Genomic DNA, 25,398 nt, shown 5'->3' with positions numbered 1-25,398 from the left:
GTGTTGCTCTGTAACATAATTCAGGAGTGGCTGGCTAGAAGCTCTCAGATAATGCAGCGGGGAGTGATTTTACATGTTGGAGGCTGTGCGTAAGCAGACCGGGAGTGGTTGTTCTCACAGTGAAGCACCCCTGGTTGGAGAGTTGAGAGGGCAGAGCTGTTCAGACCCAGATTGTACCGTGGGGAATATCACAGTTACCCCTTGCTCAGTCAAGGCTTTTGCTGGGTTAGATAGGCAGGCCAGCAAAGCCTCACAGCATTGGCACCCAGGGCATCTGTTTTTGTTACAGGCAGGGCCGGATTAATGTAGGGGCTGCAGCCCAAAGCCTCAGGCTAAGGGGGAGCGCCACGGGCCAGGATGCGGTCCGTGGCTTCTTTTCACCCAGACTGTGGCAAGTCTCCGTGCCAGAGGCCGCACACCGGTCCCTGAGCCTCGACACCCCCCCAGCCTGAGGCAGGAGCAACATGGAGCCAAGGCAGGTAGGGATCCTGCTGTGCCACCAACCAGGAGCTGCTCGAGGTAAGTGCATGCTGGCCAGAGCCTGCACCCTAGACCTCAACCCTCTACCCCAGCCCTGAGCTCCCTCCCACACCCAAACTCCCTCCCAGAGCCCCCACCTGCACCCCAGCCTCCTGTCCCAGCCCTGAGCCCCCTCCTGCAGCCAAACTTCCTCCCAGAGCCCCCACCTGCACCCCAGCCTCCTGTCCCAGCCCTGAGCCCCCTCCTGCAGCCAAACTTCCTCCCAGAGCCCCCACCTGCACCCCAGCCTCCTGTCCCAGCCCTGAGCCCCTTCCCGCAGCCAAACTCCCTCCCAGAGCCCTCCCCCCACCTGCACCCCAGCCTCCTGTCCCAGCCCTGAGCCCCCTCCCGCAGCCAAACTCCCTCCCAGAGCCCTCACTTCAAACCTCCTGTCACACCCAACCCCGCTGACTCATCCCAGGCCCCAGCCCCCACCCCACTGCCCCCAGGGGCCCCACAAAACCGGAGCGCCCCGGGCCCCAGGAGAGTGAATGCAGCCCGCGTTACAGGACCCCCGGCACGTGGCCGGGCTCTCAGCCGGGGCAGAAACACGGAGCGAGCCCCGCCCAGGGACGGGAAGAGGCAGCGGTGGGTGGGGGGACCCCTGCGGCAGGGGGCTAAGCGCACAGCTACACACACTCCGACCCCGAGGTCATGTTTCCCAGAGGCCCCCGCGGCCGGGTCTCTTCCCTTTCCGAGCCCCTCAGCGAGCCAGGACTACAGTTCCCAGAAGCTTTGGGGACGTCATCACACTGCGCCCGGGACGGTGGCGGGCGCGGGGCTGTAACGCAGCACTAGGAAGGAGGGGGCGGGGCCCGGCCGGGGAGCCCGGGGCCGCTGCCGCCGCCATGGCCGGGGTGTTTGACATCGACCTGGAGACCGAGGAGGGGAGCGACGGGGACGAGCCCGAGCTGGGGGTGGTGAGAGCGGGGAGTGGACAGAGCCACGGACCCGGGACCCCCCACCTGCCCCCTAGGGCCCCCATCTGTCCCCTGACTGGCCCCCAACCTGGTGCTCCAGGGCCCCCATGTATCCCCTGCCTGAACCTCTGGGCCGCGCAACCTGCTCCTCAGCCCCCCCTCTGCCCCCCGGCACCCTCATCTGCCTCTCAACCCTGCTACCTGCTCCCCTACAGAGTCCCCAGCCGCCCTGCACCTGCCCCCGCCCCCACCCGCTGGGCTTCTGGGCTCCTCTTCCCCCCCGCCCCTTAAGATCTCCCTCTGCACTTGCCCCCAGTGTCTGGGTAGCATGTGATTTCCCCCCCCCCCCCCAAGGAAGGGGCGCGAGCAACTCGGCCCCCTGCGTCTTGTCCCATCTCCCCACAGTCTGTGACTCTGGACAGCATGATGAGTAATGTCCTTGGAAGGTGACTGCACCCTGATCACGGAGCATCCTTGTTACCTGTGACTAATAACACCCCAGCGAAACCAGCACCTCACCCTGCCCCTGGGGAGGCTGTCATCTCCCTGTCCCCTTGCTATGCCACAGCCTGACCTTAAGCCTGGCACCTCCCAGAAGCCAGACCTGAAAACTGGTGCCGCCCACCCTATTAGCACTCTCTGGCAGTCTGCTCCTAGCCCTGGTACACACCTCACCTCTCTGCCCCATGGCCAACCTCTGGCTGTCTGCTCCTAGCCCTGGTGCCCCGTTAGACTCCAAGTGCCTGATCCTAGTTCTGATGCCACTAGCCCCTGTGCACTTGGGAGACTGCCCCTAACCCCTGTGACCCCTTGTCCTTGTGGGGGTTGTCAGCATGTGCTTGTCTGATTTCCCCTCCTCTGTCCTAGGAGATGGATTTGGAGCTGCGGGGGAATGGCCTGGAGTAAGTAGCCTAGGGAAGGGGCTGGGCGGGTGAAGGGGCTTTGGCCAAATGTCATTCTTTCTTTGGGGAGCTGATGAATCGAACCAGCCTCCCTGGGTGGAGGGAGCGGGCACTCAGGAGCCAGAACCTGCCCTATTCCCAGGGGCTTTCCCCCAGCTGTTCACTGGCCCAGTATGCCCTCTCCCTGGGTGGCTCTTCCTCCCTGTTCCCTATGGCATCTCCAGCATGTGCTCCCTGCTCACGTCTCTGCCCATCTCCTTCAGGCCGGTGGGGCACTATGAGGAGATCGAGATCTCAGAGAGCAGCGTCAACAATGGCCCTGAGTGCATCGGGCCCCACTGTTTCGAGCTGCTGCGCGTCCTAGGCAAGGGTGGCTACGGCAAGGTAGGGAAGGGACAGGTGCATGGGACTGATGGGGCTAGCTGCGGGGGATAAGGGTGTGTGCCTCACATGTCCCTACTACTCCACCTCTCTCTACTGGGGGATGCCACTGTGGGACTGACTCACCCCTATTTCTCTCCTGGACCCCTGCTAGCCAGAAACCTCTATGGAGGAGAACAAGAAGGGTGGGAGGGAGGGATTGGGACCCATGCCAGGGTCTGCTCTAGGGCTCTGTATTGGGGAAAACTTGTCTGGTGGAGAGAACTGGTCAGAAATTTAAATTCTGACGTGCCATTGTAGTGCCACATGGGTAGTGTAGTTCAGATGCTTCCTGGCCCTGTTCTCCTCTGTGGACTTGGGTCCTTAGCTGGACTACCTCTCCCAGGATGCACCATGAACTCAATTCTTGTGGAGGACAGGCGGTGCAAAGTGGCTCTCGTGTGGCCCCAGTGCATCATGGGAAATGAAGTGTGGTTGGGGAGCTTGGCTTATAAAGGGGCTGCATAAGGCCACTGAGCTACAACTCCCATGAGGCCCCATGGCTGCATTTCTGAATCCTGTCATGTTGTTTCCATCGGGGCATCTCCTCCCAGATGGTCCCCTGAGTTGCCGGAGGAAGCTGCCTGCCTGCCGTTGGCACAGCACTGGGGATCTAGCTGTACAACCGCCTGCCCTAAAGATCCCTCTCTTCCCTTGCAGGTGTTCCAGGTACGGAAGGTGCAGGGGACCAACGCTGGGAAGATCTTTGCCATGAAAGTCCTGAAGAAGGTAACTAGCTGGCCAGCCCTTCCTGCTGCTGAGCTTGGAGCTACCCTCTGCTGGTACCCTAATGCCCCTCTCTTTGTCTGCCTCCCCCCAGGCCAAAATCGCCTGCAACGCCAAGGACACGGCTCACACCAAGGCTGAGAGGAACATCCTGGAGGCCATCAAACACCCCTTCATCGTGGACCTGATCTACGCTTTCCAGACGGGTGGCAAGCTCTACCTCATCCTTGAGTGCTTGAGTGGTACGGGGCAGGGCTGAGCTGGGGGTGGCTTGGGAGGGTTCAGCCCTGGCAAGGGTTGGGGGAGAGACCAGGCTGCATGTGAGTGACCTATGTGAGAACAGTGTTGTCAGAGACTGTATAGTGCTGTCGGCCTGCAATCTGGCCAGAGCTGGCCCCTCTCTACCCTCATGACCTCTCAGGTGTGTGGGGAGCTCAGGTACCTCTTTGTTTTGGGTTTGTAGGTGGCGAGCTCTTCATGCAGCTGGAGCGTGAGGGCATTTTCCTGGAGGACACAGCATGGTCAGTGACTGGAGTAGCTGGGAGCACACTGTCCCCCCCACCCCCGCTCCGGCTGTGTTGTGATTGTTTTTGTAGGCTCCCGATCTCCAGCCCAGTGCCCGTCCCACCCTTGCTATGTTGACCAAAGTCTGTGTGGAAAGGACGTGCTCCCACTGTGCAAACACACCACAGAGCGGGGCTCTTCAGAGGGATCGCTGAGCTGTTGCCGAGTGCAGAGCTGTGTTTAAAACCAGATGGTGCCTCCGTGCCAGAGCACCAAGGCAGAGCCAACCTGCTGGTGCCAGGACCTGAGGGGAGGTGGGGGTCTGTGTGCAGCAGGGAATGGGGGCAGGTTGGAATACATAATAACTGGCATAGCTTAGCATCCCATGTTGTGTGCACACTGCCCGGGGCAGCCCGGGGCTCACTGTGACCTGCTGACGCCATGGTCAACACCACAGCCTTTGGTTACACAGTATCGGTCACCACTGGTTCGAATGGCAGCCAGTCTCCTCCAGGTGGAGACAAGCAAGGGCTGGGAGGAGGTAGTGGGGGTCTGGGGGGAGCATGGGGGTCCCAGCAAGGGAGAATAGTGGTGGGCTGGGGGGGGGGGGCAGGGGTCCCAGCAAGGGGGAGGCAGGTACGGGGGGAGGAACTGGGCCGCACAGGTGCAGAGCTAAGCAGGAGGGAGGGCACAGGAAGGCAGAGAGGAATGCCAGCCGGGGCCCAGCCAGCCTGGGAGAGGGGGACCGTACTGGTCTGTGAGTGGTGAAGAGGTTCTTCTTGTGCCATGGGGGTGCCCACCAGCATTTCCCAGGGCCTGACTGTAGCCCCTGGGCAGTGCCCAGTTCTCTGGCACGGTGGGAGCCATCCCACTGGTTTGATCGGGCATGTCAGCTGCGGCTCCCGCTGGGGGAGCTGCATGGCTGGCACATTAGGGAGCAGTGCCCCCATGAGCTGCGGGTGTCAGTGGTACTGACTGCTTCATTCCTGCTTGTGCCACAGCTTCTACCTGAGCGAGATCACACTGGCCCTGGGCCACCTGCACTGCAACGGCATCATCTACCGGGACCTGAAGCCGGAGAACATCATGTTGAACAGCCAAGGTATGGAGCCCGGGGGCAGCAGGGTTCGATGCGGGGTGCAGAGAGCCCTGGCTCAGGAAGTCTGATCCATGGAGTCTTGTCTCCCTCAGGACACATCAAGCTGACGGACTTCGGACTGTGCAAGGAGTCGATCCATGAGGGAGCCGTCACCCACACCTTCTGTGGGACCATTGAGTACATGTAGGTGCACCAGAGACACTCACCTCCCCTCACACTGCTTGCTTGTGGGACCTGGCCCCAGAGACACCCACCTCCCCTCGCACTGCTCCCCCATGCGACCTGGCCCCAGAGACATCCCCTCTCCCCTCATGCTGCTCTCCTGGAGGGCCTTGGGGTGGTCAGTGGCTGGCCCAGCAGCTCAGGGTGTCTGTGCTGCACCTAGGGCTCCAGAGATCCTGATGCGGAGCGGACACAACCGGGCCGTGGACTGGTGGAGCCTCGGGGCCTTGATGTACGACATGCTCACTGGATCGGCAAGTCCTGCTCATGCTGTTAACGGGGGGGTGGGGGGGCCGGAGCCACAGGCCGAGTGTTTCCCCTTTCCCCAGGTATAGTACTGGGCCTGGCTGTCGCTCTGTCAAACGGCACCTTCCCTCACACCAGCGCGGTCCCTCACTCTGCACCCTCTGCCCCAGCCCAGACCCTTGTTCTGCACCAGGTTCAGTGCCCCTCCCCCCGATGCTGAGCCATGCCTTGCCCCCACTTGCCCCTGGATCCCCCTTTTGCTGGTGCTCACCCCCTGCCCCATCCCCGTGCTCAGCCCCCTCTGTGCTTCCTTTGCAGCCGCCCTTCACAGCTGAGAACCGGAAGAAAACCATCGACAAGATCCTCAAGGGGAAGTTGGTGCTGCCACCTTACCTGACCCCTGATGCCCGGGATCTACTCAAGAAGGTACTGCTTGCATGCGCTCCCCCGCCCCAAACTAGGATACCGCCTCACGCTCCTGACCTGTGCAAGGAGGTGCCACTCCCCTAATAGGTTACCAGCATCTGCCCCTGTCTGACACTGTTGCCATCTCCTTCACTTCCGCTCCTCAAAGTTGCTGACCCATCAGCTCCAGAACCAGCAGGGCATGATCTTGAATCAGGGCTTTTGTGTGGGTCTCACCAAAATGGCTGCCACTAGATGTGGAATCAGGATGGGGGCGGGGAGAACCCTCTGTCCCATGTCCGTCAGGCTGTGTTTCCTGAGGGCCCCCTGACTCGGTTCTCTCTTTTCAGTTCCTCAAGAGAAACCCCAGCCAGAGGATTGGGGGCGGGACGGGCGATGCAGCTGATGTGCAGGTAGGTAGGTGGGGTGGGAGGGTGCCCTCTGGAGGTGGGGGAGGGGCAGTATGCAGCGCTCTGAAGGGGGGATTTTCTCCCCTAGCTGCACCCATGGGTACACTGGAGTCAGTGGCAGGAGGCAGCTCCCTTCCATGGCTCTGGGGAGGGGCCGGAGCCTCCTCTCCACATGGGCACAGTCTCGTGCCCCGCCTTGCCATGGCCTTCCTGGGACCAGGACTCGCCGCACCACAGGGCGTCTGCATGGGGAGCCCAGGAGAGGGCACAGGCCTGAGCTGGGCAAGGGGGGAGAAGGGAGCAGCTGCTGGGCTTCTGACTTCCTGCCTACGTATCTGTCCCTACAGAAGCAGCCATTTTTCCGCCAAGTCAACTGGGATGAACTGCTGGCGCGCAAGCTGGACCCACCCTTCAGGCCTTGCCTGGTACTGCCCTGCCCCCAGCCACCCCCCAATGGCAGGAGAGAGCCAGCCCATTGCTCCCTGCTTGCCTTGCCCAGCCCAGCCTGAGCTCAGAACAGGCCTGCCTTGCTCTCTCCCACGTGGCAATAGATGTCTCACCCCTAGGGGGCCTTGCAGCTCCCAGCACCCTCCCCCGGGTGGCAGTGCAGAGCACTTGCACCTAGGGCTCCTTGCAGCCCAGCCCTACTGACACAGTGTTGGAGAATGGGACCCAGATGTCCAGGAAAGCTGTGCAAGGCGCTCAGCCCTCATGAGGCCCTGCAGCTCCCAGCCCCTAGGGGGAGGAAAACCTGGATGGCAAATGGGAAGCCAGATCCTTTATGTGGCAAGCCTGGTTGCCATCCCCCCCTGCTGGTGGATGGCGCTGATGCCAGGCTGCCCCTCCTGTTCTGGGCTGACCCCTCTTTGTCCCCTCTCTCCTGCCCTGCAGCAATCGGATGATGACGTCAGCCAGTTTGACACCCGCTTCACTCGTCAGACGCCCGTGGACAGCCCTGACGACGCCTCCATTAGCGAGAGTGCCAACCAGGCCTTCCTGGTAAGGACTCCCAGCAGGGGGTGCTGTCACAGCTGGGAGGGGGTGGAGCTTGCACTATGGCATCCCTGCTGCTCTGACCTCTGTGCTCTCTGCAGGGCTTCACGTATGTGGCCCCGTCGGTGCTGGAGAGCATTAAGGAGGGCTTCTCCTTCCAGCCAAAGGTGCGCTCCCCTCGCCGCCTCAATAGCAGCCCCAGAACGCCTGTCAGGTACGGCTAGGGGCATCTCCAAAGGAGGTGACCAACAGGCATGGCTCCTTTCCCCTCTAGGGGGCACTGGCTCCAATCCAGCACCAGGCTGGGGGAACTGGTTGACTCGGGCATGGGGAGTGGGATATGAGGCCTTTCCCCTCTAGGGGGCAGTGGCTCTCGCATTCCCTTCCTGGGATTTCCCAACAGTAGATACCCCTCTCTCTGTATGGTATTGCCATGTGGAGCTGGGTGGGCAGGGAGGCAGTGCCAAGATGTGGGGTTGCTAACGGTTCCCGTGGAGGGGTTGGGATGCGGGCTGTGGATTGGGGTTTGGGGGAGTTGAGTGCCAAAACTTGGGGCTATTGATTGCAGGGTTCCCAGGCCTGGCCCCCTACGGGGGTTGGGATGGGGCCAGCTCACTCCCTTTCTATGGGGGTCTCACTCCCAGTTCCCTTGTTGCTTTCAGCCCGTTGAAGTTCTCTCCCTTCGAGGCCTTCAAGCCCAGCCTGGCGGTGGAGCCAATGGAGCTAGGGCTGCCGCTGCTGCCGCCCCAACCAGAGGGCACGGCCCCCCTGCCCATCAAGACGCCGACAGGCACCAAGAAGCAGAAGGGGGGCCGGGGCCGGGTGGCAAGGTAGCTTGAGGCAGGCATGGTGCCCCTGCCTGGGCAGGAGACTCAGCTTGGGCCGGCGGGAGGCTCCCCGTGGAGGTGCCCAGCCTGTCGGTGACCCATGGGGTGGACATAGCCCCCTGACAGCTGAGTGAGGCTGGGGGGTGTCGGGGTCCCCAGCCTGGATGGACTCAGGAGGAGATGCTTTGTCAGGGCTGCAATTCCAGCGGGTGGGGCAGCCCCGGCTGGGGAGGGCAGGGGGTGATGGGCATGTTCTGAGCGGCCCCATAGCCCCCAGGCTGCAGCTCCCACCCATGGGGCTTTTAACTCTTCCTTGGTGCTCTGTTTTTATTGCTACAAATCATGTTTCGGGTTCAAGGGGCTGAGCACAGCGGGGTGTGTGTGTGTGTGTGTGTGTATGCGTGTGTGTGTCAGTGCGAAATCATGTTTCGGGTTCAAGGGGCTGAGCACGGCGGTGTGTGCGTGTGTGTGTCAGTGCGAGAGGAGAGCAGAGCGTGGGGGGTAGAGCGTGGCAGGGGCATTGTCGGGGGGGGGGTCAGTGTGTGTTGGGGAGGGAGCAGAGCATGGCTGGGGGGCCTGTTATGTGGTAGGGGTTAGGGTGCTGGAGTGAGGGGGTGGGGCTCAGAGCCCTGGGAGTCTGTGGGGGCAGAGCCTAGAGAGGCATGGTGCGGGGTGGGGACAGTGGGGGTACTGAGTATTAGGGAAGTGACCATGCTCTGCCCCCTCTGGGTGGGAGAGTTGCTGGCTTGTTTGCTGTACGCTGTGTCACCTTGTGAGGTGTGGGGGCGCAGACAGCCCCTCTCTGCGGCTGGGTCTGTGCCAATTAAAGCCTGGATATGGCTGTACTGTGGCCCTCCCTTCTTGTTGCTGGGGGAGAGGAGGTAGTTTGCCACCACCCCCTTGCCAGTTGCTCCATGGTGTTTGGGGGAGGGGTGTCACTTCAGCTGGTGGGTAGCCAGTTGGGGAGATTGTCCAATGGGGAAGCCTCATACTCTGCTCCCACCATGTTGTAGGGCAGGGGGGCCTGGCGAGCCTTCCTTGAGGCCAAAAGGCTGGGGTCACCCTCCCTTCCCCTTCTTCCAGGAGTGTGGTTCACAGTGGGTTCTGCCCCTCCCATGCAGCCCCACCCCCAGCATTCCCCTCTGGGGTAAATGAAGCTGCAGATTGTGGCAGGTTATGAGCAATGCCGCTCCTTTATTGGTGCCTGTAGCGCTGCCTGTGGGCCAATCAGCAGCTCCCCATGGGTGTGGAGCCACACCCTCATGCCATGGTGTCACACCCTATATCCTGGTGCAGGTGGGGGCCTGGGGGGGGAGGAGTGCTAGAGTCAGTGCAGAGTCTGGGGGGGAGGGGGCGCTCCCTGCTCTGCTTGGGCTGGCTCTCCTGGTGTGAGGGTGGTGGTGGGGAGAAGTGGGGTGCAGGGGGGGCCATTGCAGCCCCATGGCGAGGGGTGAAGAGCTCTGCAGGGAGGGGTGGGGTGTGGGGAGCAGTTCATCCCAGCTCCTTGCAGGGGGCTGGGAGCAGTTGCAGTTGCTCCCCAGTGAGCAAGTGGGGGGCTGCAGTCCCCCCATAGTCTGTGTCCTTCCCTCAGCTCCCCTAGAGGGCAGTGACATGCTGGCGGCTTCCTCCCTCCGCGGCGCTGTCCTCCCAGGCAGCCGTCCCGGAGAAGGAGTGCAGGTCACTGAGCAGGCCTCCGGCGCTGGCACCCTCTGCCTCCCCTCCCTCTTCTAGGGCTCCCTCAGGGGCATCGTGGGGCGGGGTGCCCTCTGGCACAGCAGTGCCCTCCTCCTCGCTCTGCTGCTCCTGCCCTCCTCCACCTTCCTCCTCATCCCGCTGAAGGGTCTCCTCATCCTCCTCCTCATCGTCCTCCTCCTCGTCGTCCTCCTTGCCTTGCCAGTGCCTCTCAGGGGGCACCTGCCCTCGCAGCTCACGCCAGCGCCTGGCCAGGGCTGCTAGCAGGTGGTATGGCTGGCACAGGTGGCGTGGGTGATACCTGCCATCTGAATCATGGCTCAGCTTGCGCCAGGCCAGGGCCAGCACCAGGAGCAGCAGCAGGAGCAGGAAGACCAGGAAGACCACAGCCACGGAGTTGCTGTCTGGGTTGGAGTCTGAGCCCAGCGCGGGTCCCGGAAGCACCAGGAGTGCCAGCCCTGCAGAGAGCAGGCCCCATGGGGCACGAATGGCAGAGTGCTGGGGAAGGAGGGAAGGGGGATGAGGTTAATGACTGAAGATGTTCCAGGCTTGTGGGCATGCCAGGGACCTTGGCACTGCATGGATACCCCTTCCCCGTGCTCAATACAATCGCTTTGTGCTGCTGTAAGACAGCACCCTGGACCTCATATTCACCACTGGGATATGATTGTGATATGTTTTGTGCAAAGTACACCTTGCGAGGTATCATTGTTCCATTGAACATTGCCATTCAGTTGGATTGTCTGTACTATCATGGCATGCGAAGTTATGAAGTATTGCTCTAGGTTTGGTACTGAAATATGTGGTAAGTGGGACATGCGCACAGCCAGCCTTTCAGTGGTAACATAGGAGCAACTGACAAGACAGATTTACATCAGGCCACTGAGGGTTGATGGCATCACCACTTGGCCTCTCTCCTCCCCCATGTCAGCACCTGGAAGATCATTTGGAAAGCAAAGTCTTTGAAATGGGGAGATTGGTCCCAGGCTGGGAAGCAAATTCCCCCAGTGTAATAAGAACCATAAACTGCCTGAAACATCCAGTGGGGTGAGAAACTGCTTGATTCAAATCTTGCTTTAGTCTGTAGAATTTAGACTGCGAGTTTTTTTTATTTCTTACATAACTAACTTTGATTTCTATGTCTGCTTCTTATAATCACTTAAATCTTATCTTTCTGTAGTAAATAAATTGTTTTAGATTTTTCCTAAAACTGTTTTCGGTTGAAGTGCTGGGGAAATCTCAGGTTAACAAGGGCTGGTGCATATCCGCTATCCTTCATTGGAGTGGCAAACTAATTAATGGGCTTGCACTGTCCAAGGAAGTCTTGAGCTTGTAAGATGCTATATTTCTGGGGTGCAAGCTGAGGCCTAGGGTGATTTGTACAATTCATGAGTGACTTAGCATTCATGCAGTTTAGCTGGATGTAGGTCTCCATGTGCTGTTGGCTGAGTGATCACAGTAGCTGGAGGAGTTTGCTGCTTGTCACTGTCATAGCCTTGTGAGAAACAGCCTAGGTTATAGAGTTAAGGGGGCACAGTGGTCCGAAAGTTCCAGGTTGTACCCCAGGAATACTGTCTCAGTGGCACAATGAGCAGGATGAAATGCACAGCTTGTTCTGACCGAGATTGGCAATTCTTACACTGGTGTAGAGATTTTAAGTGGGCTGCCTCAGTGCAGTCAAGAAAGAATTACAATTTTATTATTTTGTGTTTGCATATTTTGGGAAAGGGAAATAGGAGGAGAAAGGCATAAGAATGAGTGAGTGACACAGTTGCCAGGTTAAAGCTGTACAGACTGCAGGTAGCAGAAAAAGAGAGAAACTGAGCATCAGCTGAAAATGAAAGAACCAGAGCTAAAGGAGAGGGGGAAAAGGCTGCCAGAGAGGAGACAGCACATCAAGTGACTGGAGCTGAAAACCAAGGAGGCTGAGGAAGGAGAGAGATTGAAAACACCAACTGGACTTACTAGAAAAGCAAAACCAGAACCATCTCACCCCACTGATTCCTATCTCTCCAAAAATCTACAACCAGGAGCAGTTATGTTCTGCACATAAGGAGATGGGTGATATCAGAATATTTTACTACGTTTGAGAGGCTGTGTGCAGCTCATGTGATTCCTGATGACAAGAAAGTCCCCAACCTGATTGCAAAGTTAGCTGGTAAAGCTCTTAATGTACTCCAATGAAATGCCAATTCAGGATGCTTTAGGTTACTGTAAATTAAAAAAAACAAAACAAAAAAAACCCTGTTTGAAATGATTTTAGATTACCCCTTAAACACAGAGGGTGACATTTAGAAATTTTAAGAGCAATGCTGATATGAGTAATGGAGAATATGTAAACAGGATGAAAGATCTAATGGGAAAATGGGTGAGGGAGAAAGGTGTTGAAAGTTTTGAACAAATGTTTGACCTTGTTGCTCAGTATATAAAGATGATGTAAAACAGTGTCTATGGAATAAAAATGTAAAAACTGTAGATGAGATGGTATCTCTACCTGATGGCTTTGAGCAAACCCAGGCATCTATTGAGAGTAAGCGGGTGGTGTGGGAGGTTAAACCTTTGGTGGGAAAGGAGAATCCCATTTTGCCCCGGGGAAGAAAGAGGGAGGCTGGGCACTCACCACCCCAAAACCATTCCACTAATCCCCATCCCAAACCTCCTGTGAAGATAGAAGAGCCCAAAAGGTGCTATCATCAGTGGAATTACTATCACCTGAGAAATAAATGCCCTATGCTGAGAAGAAGGCAACAAGTAGCCTATGTTAATGCTGCTGTCCTCAGCACAGGATCCTCTGAGGCACCTGACACTTCTTATATTGGTTTTGTGGGATTAGCCTCTGAAGAAGCAGACATGGAACTCATAAAGGTTGTCAAAATTAATGGCAGGGAAACTTTAGGATAGGAAGATACAGGTGCAGAGATTTCTGTGGTTAGGTAGAATGTAATTCAAGAAGGTGACACATTGCCAGGACAGATGGCAGAGCTTTTATTAGTAGAAGGTTTCCAGATTCTTGTGCCTTTGGCCATAATGCACAGTAATACTAATAGGTTAGAAAGTGAATTAAAGATGGGAGTAGTGGACGATATCCCCATTGATATGTTTATTGGGAATTATTTTTTCTGTATAGCTCTATTGTTGTAGCCTGCAGCAAGAAGGAATATTTTGCTGAGACCCCAGAGAGAAAGGGTAAAGTCCCAGAAACTGCTGAAGGAAAGGGAGAAAATCTCTTTGATTCCTCTGCAGCAAAGGGAAGTAATATTATTCCAGGTGTGTGGGTGGGGTGGGGGTGGGGGGGAGGGAGATTGAGACCAACTCCTGCACCACAGCTGAAGGCACCTTTTCAGGAAGAGAGGGGTGGAGTGCCTGGCACTGAGAAAACTATTCCAGCTGTTAGCTGTGAACCCTTTGCAGCTAAACAAGGGATAGATTTTTGTTCTAGAGAGCTTAGAGAGATGTGTCCTAGAGGGGACCCCAGAGAAGGAAAATGGGGAAAGAATAGTGGGAGCACGGATATCTCACTGGTCACTTGGGAGAGGATGCCCAGGACTGAGTGGCTGATTCAGCATCTGTGCCCCTAGGCATGCCACCTGTAACTTAGGTTCAAAGAAGGGACTGTGTAACTGACCTTTTGGAGGGTAGCAGTCACGTAGCTAATTTCTCAGGGAAAGGGGTGATGGAGGTACTCCAATCCAGGTCCCAGGTTTTTAGGACACCATCTTTATATGATTGTGAAAAGTCCAGTCAAGATGCAGCTCCCATGCCTGTAACAGCCAAGAAGCTGAGTCCCGGAAGCTTCCAGGCAATGGTGGTCTGTGAGCATGCAAATCACTCAGCTGGCAGAGGAGAGCTGGTAAGACACACAAAGCAGCTGACAGAGAGCTGCCGGAAAAAGGTGTGTCTGACTAAAGAGCAAGCACTTGTAACCTAGAGATACAAATCATGAGCCTCTAAAAAAGGGGGGTGGGGAAGCTCCCAAAAGGGGAGATGGATTCCTTGCATATGGACATACTGGGATTGGGAGACAGCTTCACACAGGACCAGCCAAAATGCAGAATCCCCTTACATCCTTACCTCACTAGACTGTGGAGTACCAAAGCCCCAAAGATATGAATGGATTGAGAACCCATACTGAAGGGAAAGAAAAGCCAGGAACTGAACACATGCTAAGGTTCAGGAAGGAGTTGAAAGACACAATGGGTGTTGAACAAACCAGACTGTCTAAATAGAGAACATAGTATGACAAAGCTACTTGTAAACACCCATCTGTGGTAAAGGGTTTGGTGCTACTCAAACCTCCTGATAAAATTTTTTATGCTAATGTTAAACCTTGTGAAGAAGAATTTGGGGCTGATGGTAAGCCTGATGAAAAGGTACAATATGCATGATTTTTGGGAAAGCTTTTGAACATGCTCGGAGTGGTAAATAAGATCAAACCATGTGTTAAGAAGCTCTGTGGCAATGCTGCTTTTCATACTTCCTGGGTAAGTATGCCCAGTGGTCTGTGATGGGATGTTAGATGGGTTGGGATCTGAGTTACTATAGATAATTCTTTCCTGGGTGCTGGCTGGTGAGTCTTGCCCACATGCTCAGGGTTTAACTGATTGCCATATTTGGGGTTGGGAAGGAATTTTCCTCCAGGGCAGATTGGCAGAGGCCCTGGAGGTTTTTCGCCTTCCTCTGCAGCATGGGGCACGGGTCACTTGCTGGAGGTTCTCTGCAGCTTGAAGTCTTTAAACCACAATTTGAGGACTTCAATAACTCAGACATAGGTTACGGGTTTGTTATAGAAGTGGATGGGTGAGATTCTGTGGCCTGCATTGTGCAGGAGGTGAGACTAGATGATCATAATGGTCCCTTCTGACCTTAAAGTCTATGAGTCTATGAGCTCATACCTGTAAAAAGACTTGGAGCTTGTCACAGCAGAGAAACCATAATAAACCTGTTTTGCTATATGGAAGGGGAAACAGACAAAGTTTTATCTTTTTAATAGCTAAATGCCAAAATATCTATGCTATAGAACACATTAATATCTACATTGAGCTAACACCAATGGGAGAAGCAGAAGGGCTAACAATGCTGCAAAAATACAAATAGATGCTTTCTAGCAACCCAGAGAAGGCACGGTTGCTAACTTTTGAGATCACTGGACAGGAAGAAAGTCAAGGAAAGTGTGGGCCCCTTGCTGAATGAGGGAGGGGGGGTGATGTGGAGAAAGCTAGTGTACTCAATGCTTTTTTTGCCTCTGTCTTCAAGACAAGGTCAGCTCCCAGACAGCTGCACTCTGCAGCACGGTATGGGGAGGAGGTGACCAGCTCTCTGTGGAGAAAGAAGTAGTTCGGGACTATTTAGAAAAGCTGGATGAGCACAAGTCCATGGGGCCGGATGTGCTGCATCCGAGGGTGCTAAAGGAGTTGGCCGATGAGATTGCAGAGCCATTGGCCATTATCTTTGAAAAATCATGGTGATCGGGGGAGGTCCCGGACGACTGGAAAAAAGCTAATGTAGTGCCCATCTTTAAAAAAGGGAAGAAGGAAGATCCAGGGAACTACAGGCCAGTCAGTCTCACCTCAGTCCCTGGAAAAATCATGGAACAGGTCCTCAAGGAATCAATCCTTAACCACTTAAAGGAGGGGAAAGTGATCAGGAACAGTCAGCATGGATTCACCAAGGGCAAGTCATGCCTGACTAACCTAATTGCCTTCTATGATGAGATAACTGGCTCTGTGGATGAGGGGAAAGCAGTGGATGTGCTATTTCTGGACTTTAGCAAAGCTTTTGATACAGTCTCCCACAGTATTCTTGCCAGCAAGTTAAAGAAGTATGGGCTGGATGAATGGACGGTAAGGTGGATAGAAAACTGGCTAGATGGTCGGGCTCAACGGGTAGTGATCGATGGTTCCATGTCTAGTTGGCAGCCGGTATAAAGTGGAGTGCCCCAAGGGTAGGTGCTGGGGCCGGTTTTATTCAATATCTTCATTAACGATCTGGAGGATGGTGTGGACTGCACCCTTAGCAAGTTTGCAGATGACACTAAACTGGGAGGAGTGGTTGATACGCTGGAGGGTAGGGATAGGATACAGAGGGACCTAGACAAATTAGAGGATTGGGCCAAAAGAAATATGATGAGGTTCAACAAGGACAAGTGCAGAGTCCTGCACTTAGGACGGAAGAATCCCATGCACTGTTACGGACTAGGGACTGAATGGCTGGGTAGCAGTTCTGCAGAAAAGGACCTAGGGGTTACGGTGGACGAAAAGCTGAATATGAGTCAACAGTGTGCCCTTGTTGCCAAGAAGGCTAATGGCATTTTGGGTTGTATAAGTAGGGGCATTTCCAGCAGATCGAGGGATGTGATCATTCCCCTCTACTCAGCACTGGTGAGGCCTCATTTGGAGTACTGTGTCCAGTTTTGGGCCCCACACTACAAGAAGGATGTGGATAAATTGGAGAGAGTCCAGCGGAGGGCAACAAAAATGATTAGGGGGCTGGAGCACATGACTTATGAGGCGAGGCTGAGGGAACTGGGATTGTTTAGTCTGCAGAAGAGAAGAATGAGGGGGGATTTGATAGCTGCTTTCAACTACCTGAAAGGGGGTTCCAAAGAAGATGGATCTAGACTGTTCTCAGTGGTAGAAGATGACAGAACAAGGAGTAATGGTCTCAAGTTGCAGAGGGGGAGGTTTAGGTTGGACATTAGGAAAAACTTTTTCACTTGTAGGGTGGTGAAGAACTGGAATGGGTTACCTAGGGAGGTAGTGGAATCTCCTTCCTTAGAGGTTTTTAAGGTCAGGCTTGACAAAGCCCTGGCTGGGATGATTTAGTTGGGTTTGGTCCTGCTTTGAGCAGGGGGTTGGACTAGATGACCTCCTGAGGTCCCTTCCAACCCTGAGATTCTATGATTCTATGATCCACAAAGTATTAGAAGGTACACTGAACTTTGCAAGAGCTCATGTGGGTAATACTACAATGTTTAGCAACACATGGGTATTATATTGTCAAAACCTAAAGAGGACCATGGCCACACTGTCTCTGCTTTAGGGATTAACACTCTTGCAGTAGGGGGAGGTGTGACACTCTGTATCTCAAAGTAGCACCCTGGATCCCCATATTCACCACTGTGATGTGATTGTGATATGTTTTTTACAAAGTATGCTTTGTGAGGTACCATTTATAAAGTCTTGATCCATTGAACATTGCTATTCGGTTGGATTGTCTGTACTGTCATGGCACATGAAGTATTGCTCTATGTTTGGTACTGAAATATGTGGTAAGCGGGACATGCCCACAGCCAGCCTTTCAGTGGTATCAAAGCAGTACCTAGTGAGACAGATTTAAATCAGGCCCAGCCAGACAGGAGTTAATGGCCCATCAAGAAGAAGCCACTCTCCCAGAGCCTCCTCAGAGAGGGCATGTAGGCAATGGGAGCTGCCTAACCCCAGTGTTGCAGCCAGGATCTTTCTAGCACCTGGAGAGAAAGTCTAAGTGAGAGTCGATGACATCACCACTTGGCCTGTGTCCTCCCCCATCTCAACACCTGGAAGCTCGTTTGCAAAGCAAAGTCTTTGAATGGGGGAGATTGGTCCCAGGCTGGGAATCAAATTCCCTCGTGTAATAAAAACTGTAAACTGCCTGAAACATCCAGTGGGGTGAGAAACTGCTTGAGTCAAATCTTGTTTAGTCTGTAGAATTTAGACTGTGAGATTTTTTATTTCTTATGTACCCAACTTTAATCTCTATGCCTGCTACTTATAATCACTTAAATCTATCTTTCTGTAGTAAATAAATCTGTTTTATATTTTACCAAAAAGATCACTTCCATATTGGTGCACATAACAAAATTCATGTGGTGGGGGTGGGGCTGAGGGGTTCCGAGTGTGGGAGGGAGTTCAGGGCTGGGGCAGAGGGTTGGGGTGAGGGCTCTAGGGTGGGGCGGGGGATGAGGTGTTTCAGGTGGAGGAAGGTGCTCTGAGGCTATGGTGGGGAGAGAGGACTCCGCTCAGCAATCTCTCTCCCCCACAGCAGCACCTGGGCTAGTTGGGACAGGCACCCTTCCTGGGCCATGGCAGATTCAGGCCGGGTGTTGGGTTCGGGCCTGGCTGCGGCAGGTCTGGGTCTGAGTAGGGGCCAGGGAAGGGGTGCTCCAGCAACGGCAGGTCTGGGCCAGGGCTGGGTCCAGGGCTGAGTTGGGGCTGCGGGAGGGGCACCCCAGCTGTTGCAGGTTCAGACTGCCCCTCCCCCAGCCATGGGAGGTCCAGGGCTGAGTTGGGGCCGGGGTAGAGGTGCCCCTCCCCCAGCCACAGCAGGTCCCAGTGTGGGGGTTCCTTGGGTGCCTGTGTGGTGCTAAATTGGCTGCTTTGCAGCCATGTACCTTACAGGGAACTTTGGCTGGCATGGGGGTAGGGGGGCATTAGGCATGGTTGAGGGGGAGGTCAGAGTTGGGTGCAGGGGGCTGTGGGTTGGCACTGGGTGGGGAGTTAGGCAGACTGTGTGAGTGTATGGGGTGCCTTACCCCCCTGTCCTCAGGCAATGGGTGCAGGTCGGGCTGGTGCATTGTTGTGTCCCATGCCCCTCGCAGGCAGTTGCCAGGCCGTTTGTGTCGGGGGAGGGGAGCGGTTTCTGCTCAGCTCGTTCTGTGAGTCTTGCTCTGGTGTGGCTTCCCCACCCTGCCGTGTGTGTGTCTGGGGGGTAGGGGAGGGCGGCGGTGGGTGGCGTGTATCACATGCTACATGGCCTGTGTGGGTGTCTCCTGGGGGTGCAGGTCTCACCAGGCTGACAAGGGTAACAGGAAGCTGCGGTCAGGCAGGTGACAGCAGTAGTGAGAGAGAGGTGGCTTTGCAGCTGGCAGCAGCTGCAGGGCCCAGCCCCGCTTGTTCCGAGCTCCAGCTCTCTGGGCTGGTACTGGGCCCAGCGCAGCAATCCCGGGCTCTCAGTGTGAGCTGAGCCTGGCTCCCTGGAGCAGCAGGCCAGAGTACTGACCACTGCGGAGCTGGGCCCCACTTGTCCTTGCCCCAGAGAGCAGCCCTTCCTAGAACTGCAGCCAGCCAGGCGGCAGGGCCCTGCCAGCGGGCACAGGGTCACCCATGTTGCCAGGGGGCTCTGAGAAGCAAGGAATAGGAACATAAAGAGCTGCCATAGTGGGTCAGGCCATGGTCCATCTATCCCAATATCGTGTCAGTCAACAGTGGCCAGATGCTTCAGAGGGACTGAACAGAACAGGGAAATTATCCAGTGAGCCATCCCCTGTTGTCCAATCCCAGCTTCTGGCAGTCAGAGATTTAGGGACACCCAGAGTGTGGGGATGTGTGTCCCTGACCCTTTTGGCTAATAGCCATTGATGGACCTATTCTCCATGAACTTATTTCTTTTTTTTAACCTAGTTATGCATTTGGCCTTCACAAGATCCCCTGGCAATGAATTCCACTGATGCATTGTCTGAAGAAGTGCTTCCTTTTGTTTGTTTTAAGCCTACTGCCTATTCATTTAATTGGGTGACCTCTGGTTCTTGTATTATAGGAAAGGGTAAATAACATTTTTCTAGTCACATTCTCCACATCATTCATTTTCTAGACCTCTATCATATCCCCTCTTAGTCATCTCTTTTCTAAGCAGAACAGCCCCCGACTTTTTAGTCTTTCCTAGTACGGAAGCTGTTCCAGACCCTCCATCATCTTTGTTGACCTTCTCTGAACTTTTTCCAGTTCAACCATATCATCTCTGAGATTTGTGGGTGTACCATGGATTTATTTAGTAATTACGATATTTTTGGTGTTAATATCTATTCTTTTCCCAATGGCTCCTAACACTGTTAGCCTTTTTGACCACTGCTGTGCATTGAGCAGATGTTTTCCGAGAATTGTCCACAATGACTCCAAGATCATTTTTGAATGGTAACAGCTAATTTAGACCCCATCATTTTGTATATCTAGTTGGAATTATTTTTTTCCAGTGTGCGTTACTTTGCACTTAGCAACATTCAAGTTCATCTGCCATTTTGTTGCCCAATCGCTACCCAGTTTTGTGAGATATCTTTGTAACTCTGCACAGTCTGCTTTGGACTTAACTATCTCAAATAATGTTGTATCAGCCGCAGATTTTGCCACCTCACCGTTCACTTTCTTTTTCTGGTCATTTATAAATATGTTCAACAGCACTGGCTCCAATACAGATCCCCAGGGGACCCTTCTATTTACCTCGCCTCATTCTGAAATTGACCATTTATTCCTACCCTCTGTTTCATGTCTTTTAATCAGTTACTGATCCATGAGCAGACCTTCCCTCTTATCCCATGAGTGCTTGGTTTGCTTAGGAGCCTTTGGTGAAGGGACCTTGTCAAAGATTTTCTGAAAGGCCAAGTACACAACATCCATTAGATCACCCTTGTCCACGTGTTTGTTGACACCCTCAAAGAATTATAATAGATTGCTGAGGCATGATTTCCCTTTGCAAAAGCTGTGTTGACTCTATCCCAACATACAGAGTTCATCTATGTGTCTGATAATTCTATTCTTTACCACAGATTCAACCAATTTACCCGAAACTGAAGTTAGGCTTACTGGCCAGTAATTGCCGGGATTGCCTCTGTAACCCTTTTTAAAAATTGGTATTACATTAACCATCCTCCAGTCATCTGCTACAGAGGATGATTAACGCAATACCACAGTTAGTAGTTGTGCAATTTTATATTTGTGTTCCTTCAGAACTCTTGGGTGAATAAGATCCAGTCCTGGGGACATATTACTGTTTAATTTACCAATTTGTTCCAAAGCCTTTTCTACTGACACATCAATTTGGGACAGTACTTCAGGGTAGGAGGAAGCAGGGTTTGAGCATTGGCCTGCTAAACCCAGGGTTGTGAGCTCAATCCTTGAGGGGGCCATTTCAGGATCCGGGGCAAAAATCTGTTTTAGGATTAGTCCTGCTTTGAGCAGGGGGTTGGACTAGATGACCTCTTGAGGTCCCTTCCAACCCTGATATTCTATGATTCAGATTTCCCCCCCCAAAAGGCTAGCTCTCAGGGCAGGATGGAGCAATCTCCCCCACATCCTCTGCAGTGAACGCCAATGCAAAGAATTCATTTAGCTTCTCTGCAATGGCCTTGTCTTCCTTGAGTTCTCCTTTAGCACCTGTCTCATCTCCTCACTGTTTTGTAGGCTTCCTGCTTCTGATGTACTTCAAAAATATGCGTGCTGTTATTTTTTGCTTCTTTAGCAAGCTGTGGCTCAATTTTTGGCCAGCCTAGCTACACTTTCACACTTAACATTTTGCTCGTTCCTATTAGCCTCACTATGATTTGATATAAAGGATGCCTTTTTGCTGCTGACACCTCCTTGACTCTGCTGTTTTGCCATGGGGCTGCTCATCTGGCCCTCAACTGGCTTTGTGGCATTGGGGTGTACGTTTAGTCTGAGCTGCTCGTGTGGAGGTTTGATATAGTTCCCCTGCTGCTTGCAGGCATTTACCCTTGGGAGAGCTTATTGCAATGTAATGGAGCAGTAGGGAAGAGTGAGGGGAGGGTGTGTGTATGTGTGTAGTTGCTCCTCCTTAGACCTGCATTTGAGAGGCTGTAACTGCCCGCTCTCCTCTTGACCCGTGCTGGGCCTGGGGGGTGCCCAACAGTGCAGGTGCTGGGAGGCCTGGTGGGACTGGATGGTATTCCTCACCTAGCAGCTGCTCTGCTGAGCTCCTGTGGCCCCCAAGCCCACCGCACTGCCAGCCACTGGGGCTCAGCCAGCCCCTTGGGGCCCTAGCCAGTGCCCAGAGAGGCAGAAGATCCCAGCTGGCTGGGAGGGAGCAGGGCCAAAAGCTGAGCTGCTTGGGATGGGAGGGCAGCTGTCCCAGGGCAGGCCCAGGAGCCCCTAACATTGAGGGCTAGGGTTGGGGGGAGGCCAAGAGAGGAGGTGGGGCTGCCCAGTGGGGGCAGAATGGGCTGCAGGGGGTCTATTGTAACACTTGGGAGCCTAGAAGGCCTATCTCTAATGCAGCTTTATCACCTTAACTTCGACTGCCCCCATGCCCCAGCCTGTCTCTGCCTCCAGCTCCCTCCTGGGCAGCCGCCTTGTGCAAGGGGTGAGACCAGGGCTGGGCTAGCAGGAACTTTGGCAGAGGGGGCAATTGATCTTTGCCCAGATCCGCTTCTGCTTTCAGTGGACAGCAGCCCTGTCCTCAGTGGGGCAGGTGACTCTGGCTAGGGCTCTGGCCTGTCTTAGGTGGCTCGGTCCTTTGCTGGGCCAAGCAGAATAGGTGTGCGGCCAGCCCGAGAGGCAGGGGCAGCGCTGGCACTAACTCATCACAGCGCTGGGGGCGCAGGGGAGGAGGTGGGCTGGGCTGGGCTGCTGAGAAATGAGTCTTTACAACCCATGGCCCGGAAATGGCCTGAAGAGCAGGGTGCCCCGTGCTGGCTTGTGCTCTTCCTGGGCAGGGAGAGACTAAACTTCAGCCACTGCCAACCAGGAGCAGAAGCACCGAGCTACCCACCTCTCTGCCATGCAACCAACTAGTTGCCTTCTGAGCAATACCCCAGGACCCCCGGGCTGGTGCTCGCTGCTCTCAGGTCGGCACTCGCTGGGCCTCAGGCCAACAGCTTCTCTTTAGGACAGCGACTAGGAGCTGCCTACCCTGGCTGCTGTGCCACCGCTCAGCTATGCTAGGGCTGTTATCTCCCCGCCTGGCCCATTCCCTTGAAGCATCTATGGCACCACAGAGTGGCCAGACCCCAGGGCAAGACACCCCCTGCCCAGCTACTGCAGAACTCAGCACTGAAACCAGGCAGACTGGTGCCTTCATGCACCCCAGGCACACATGCATTGAAAGGGGGAGGGGGAGCAGGGCTCAGGGTACCTCAGGGACATATATCACAGCCTGCCAAGCTGCTCCAACTAACCCCCCCTCAGCACAGAGACTGCACGTCTCTAGTGAAAGCTGGGGAGCACAACACAAGCACAGGCACCGTCCCCTCATGTTTAAGGGCTACAGATTACAGTCCCCTCGCCCCACTTCCAGAGCAGCTCCCGAGGGCTAGCAGCAGCTCCCATGGGGAGGGACAGTTAATAGGGAGCCGGGGGAGGGGGAAGAGGAGCAGACCAGCGAGCAGGGGAGGGGAGGGAGCAGTAGGTTTGGTGGGAGCCCGTTGGTGTTAGCAGAGCAGCCCGTGCTGTGGTGAGGCACAGGGAATGGCAGGGGCAGAAGTGGCCATTACACAGCTCTTTCCTCCACAGACCCAGGAATGGATCTCCTTCCCATTTTACAGAGGGGAAACTGAGGCACAGCAAAGGCAACCCCCTCCACCCCCCCGGTACATGGTCCCTTCACCTAGATGGGGGAAGGGGGGACAAACTTTGGGCTGAGTGCCAGACCTTGGGAGCAGGGCCTCGGCAGGGATGGGAGAGGAGTTAGGATACCCCATACTCTACCCCACTGCCCTAGAGTTCCAGCTCCAGCCTCCTGACCCAAAGGAGAGGCCTGGCAATCAGGTGGCAGCCTCTGTCCTCCTTTGCCAATGCTCCTGCATGGGGACGGCCCCGCCCCAGCTGTCACTCTGTCTGGGGCAACACAGACCCAGGCCAGTCCCTGCCCCTGTTGAGTTCCCAGCTGGTTGGTGTGTGTTTGTGGGGGGTGCCCATCTCTACCCTCCCCCCCGGACCATTCCTGGCTTGAAACCAGCCCCCTGCCTCGTTTCCCTCCAAACATACCTGGCCCAGCCAGGGGAAGAAGCCCATTAACCTCATCTAACTTCTTGCTCCCGATCGCCCCTGGAGTTTTCCCCCCTCCTACCCTGGGGGTGGTGGTGGTGGGGGTTCAGCCCCCAGAGAGGGTCCTTACCATTGTGAGGTGATGGCAGCTGGCAGCTCCTGGCAGGGTGGGGGACTGTGCAACTGGCGGGGAGCAGCAGAGGCGCGCAGGCGTGGGCGGGCGTTTCCTGCCAGCCCATCCAGCCCGCTGCGCTGAGGAGCAGCTGCAACAGCGGCCAAGGGCTGTGCAGCCCTGATTTGCATCGAGCCCTCAACTGCTGATAGACCACAGGTTTCATTCACCTCCAGGGAAGGCAGCCAACTCCCCCCCCCCCCAAAGATCTGGGCAAGGGGGCTTGGTCGTTGGCATCTTTGCCCATCCCACCCATTTGGGCAGTGCCTGAGGCTGAGAGCGTAGGAACTGAGGCCCACCCAACTCCTCATATGTAAGGGGTTTTCCCAAAAGCCAGTAGAGGGGCACTCTACTACCACCCAAGCAGGGCTGGATTCAAACCAGTGACTGGCAGGGGATGGGGTACAACTCATCTGCTGTGGCCTCTGCCAGCCCAGTCTGGCCCATGTGGGGAAGGTGGAGCTGCAGAAAGACAGGGCACAGAGGAAGCCCAGTATCCTCCAGGTTCTGCCTTTGGGAAATTGCTGGGTGGAGGACAGGACACTTCTCAGGGAGTTGGGGCTCAACTACCCACAATCATCCCATAGCCCTCCCATCAGCTCACACCCACAGGTTCCCCTCCGGACCGACAGCTGCCATGGGGGGGAGGGGGAAAGGCAAGGCAGATGGTGCCCACAGACAGAAGCTGGGAGGTGATGCTCATTTCCTCTTTTTTCCCCTCCTAGGCTGGTCAAACCCCCACCACACATCTCTTCCCCTGGGCACAGAACAGGCACGGGTAGCAGCAGCAGGCTGTTATCCTCTAGTCTAACAGGTCCAGGAGAGGGACAGGACAGACTTGCCCAGGGGGATAAACAACTGTAGCTGCCCCAGGGAAGTAAGATGGCTGGGTTCTGTCCGGGTGCCACAAGGGAGGCATGGGCTACTGCTTAGAGACAGTGCTCAGCAGATGGGCCCTGAATTCACCCTCCCAGCACCACACTATGCTCACTGCAGCCTCCTTTCCTGCCTGCCCCAGCCCTGCTGCGTATCGGCTCGTTAGCCCCAACCACTGGTTTCCTGTCTCCCCTGCACGGCCCCTGCCTGCGCCTGTGACAGGAAGGACCCTGAGCTCAGCACGCGGGGGGGGGGGGGGGGGGGAGCCATCTCTTCCCCCTTGTTCTCATGGCCCTGAGGGGCTGGGGGGTGGGGTGGAGGGGAAGAAAGGGGGACGATGTGCTTGCCAGCCACTGCATCTCTGCCAGCCCCAGTGGTGGGGGCACACTGCCCTGGGGGCTGGAGCTGAGCTCTCCTTGCAACAGACACAAGTCAGCCAAAGTGGGAAATGGTGCCAGAGCTCCTAGGGACTGGGGAACAGCCCAGCCTGAGTAACAAATGAAATCAGGAGGCACCTGCCACTGCCTCCCTGCTCAGCTGCCCCCAACTGGGCACTTCTGGGATAACCAGCCCCGGCAGGAAGGATCTAGTCCCCCCCCCTCCCCACCACCACATTCACCTGTGGCAGGAGGGGGGCTACCCCTGGCAACGCACTGCCTGTTTTCATTCTCCAGCAGAGCAGGCCTTTGCAACTGGCTAAGCACTTCTGTGCTGTCCAGTGGCAGTGAGTTACACACGCCCACATGGGCAAAGCAAACCATTTCTTTTCAGCTCAGC

General features: G+C 55.4%; 2 protein-coding genes across 3 annotated transcripts; one reads left to right on the top strand and one right to left on the bottom strand.

The window, feature by feature from the left end:
• Positions 1–1,329: 1,329 nt before the first annotated feature.
• LOC123369372 (ribosomal protein S6 kinase beta-2-like) lies at positions 1,330–8,316 on the top strand. The gene is made up of 15 exons (XM_045014889.1): positions 1,330–1,439; positions 2,307–2,341; positions 2,605–2,725; positions 3,422–3,490; positions 3,582–3,729; positions 3,951–4,008; positions 4,993–5,093; positions 5,183–5,273; positions 5,476–5,566; positions 5,877–5,984; positions 6,314–6,376; positions 6,721–6,798; positions 7,265–7,372; positions 7,468–7,580; positions 8,029–8,316. Exons 1-15 carry the CDS (start codon positions 1,368–1,370, stop codon positions 8,198–8,200), a joined length of 1,428 nt encoding a protein of 475 aa, XP_044870824.1. The 5' UTR covers positions 1,330–1,367; the 3' UTR covers positions 8,201–8,316.
• Positions 8,317–8,944: 628 nt separating this feature from the next.
• On the bottom strand, positions 8,945–23,811 carry LOC123369373 (protein tyrosine phosphatase receptor type C-associated protein-like). 2 transcript variants are annotated; one of them, XM_045014891.1, is made up of 2 exons: positions 23,704–23,811; positions 8,945–10,383 (listed from the first exon to the last, which is right to left on the bottom strand). In XM_045014891.1, the coding sequence occupies exons 1-2, from the start codon at positions 23,704–23,706 to the stop codon at positions 9,790–9,792; spliced, it is 597 nt and encodes a 198-aa protein (XP_044870826.1). In that variant the 5' UTR covers positions 23,707–23,811; the 3' UTR covers positions 8,945–9,789. The 2 variants fall into 2 exon arrangements, with proteins under 2 accessions (XP_044870826.1, XP_044870825.1); XM_045014890.1 differs by lacking the exon at positions 23,704–23,811 and adding an exon at positions 18,395–18,461.
• Positions 23,812–25,398: the final 1,587 nt, after the last annotated feature.

Source organism: Mauremys mutica, chromosome 4, assembly GCF_020497125.1.
Source record: "Mauremys mutica isolate MM-2020 ecotype Southern chromosome 4, ASM2049712v1, whole genome shotgun sequence".
NCBI classification, from domain to species: Eukaryota; Metazoa; Chordata; order Testudines; family Geoemydidae; genus Mauremys; species Mauremys mutica.
Note: the sequence above shows the minus strand (reverse complement) of the source record. Positions and strands in the feature narration are given on the sequence as shown.

Coding starts and splice junctions, on each gene's coding strand:
- LOC123369372 (XM_045014889.1), top strand. CDS start 1,368: ATGGCCGGGGTGTTTGACATCGACCTGGAGACCGAGGAGGGGAGCGAC. Junction 3,730..3,950: donor CATCCTTGAGTGCTTGAGTG/GTACGGGGCAGG, acceptor TTGGGTTTGTAG/GTGGCGAGCTCTTCATGCAG. Junction 5,094..5,182: donor CATCATGTTGAACAGCCAAG/GTATGGAGCCCG, acceptor TGTCTCCCTCAG/GACACATCAAGCTGACGGAC.
- LOC123369373 (XM_045014890.1), bottom strand. CDS start 18,436: ATGCACCAGCCCGACCTGCACCCATTGCCTGAGGACAGGGGG. Junction 10,384..18,394: donor CATTGCCTGAGGACAGGGGG/GTAAGGCACCCC, acceptor CTCCTTCCCCAG/CACTCTGCCATTCGTGCCCC.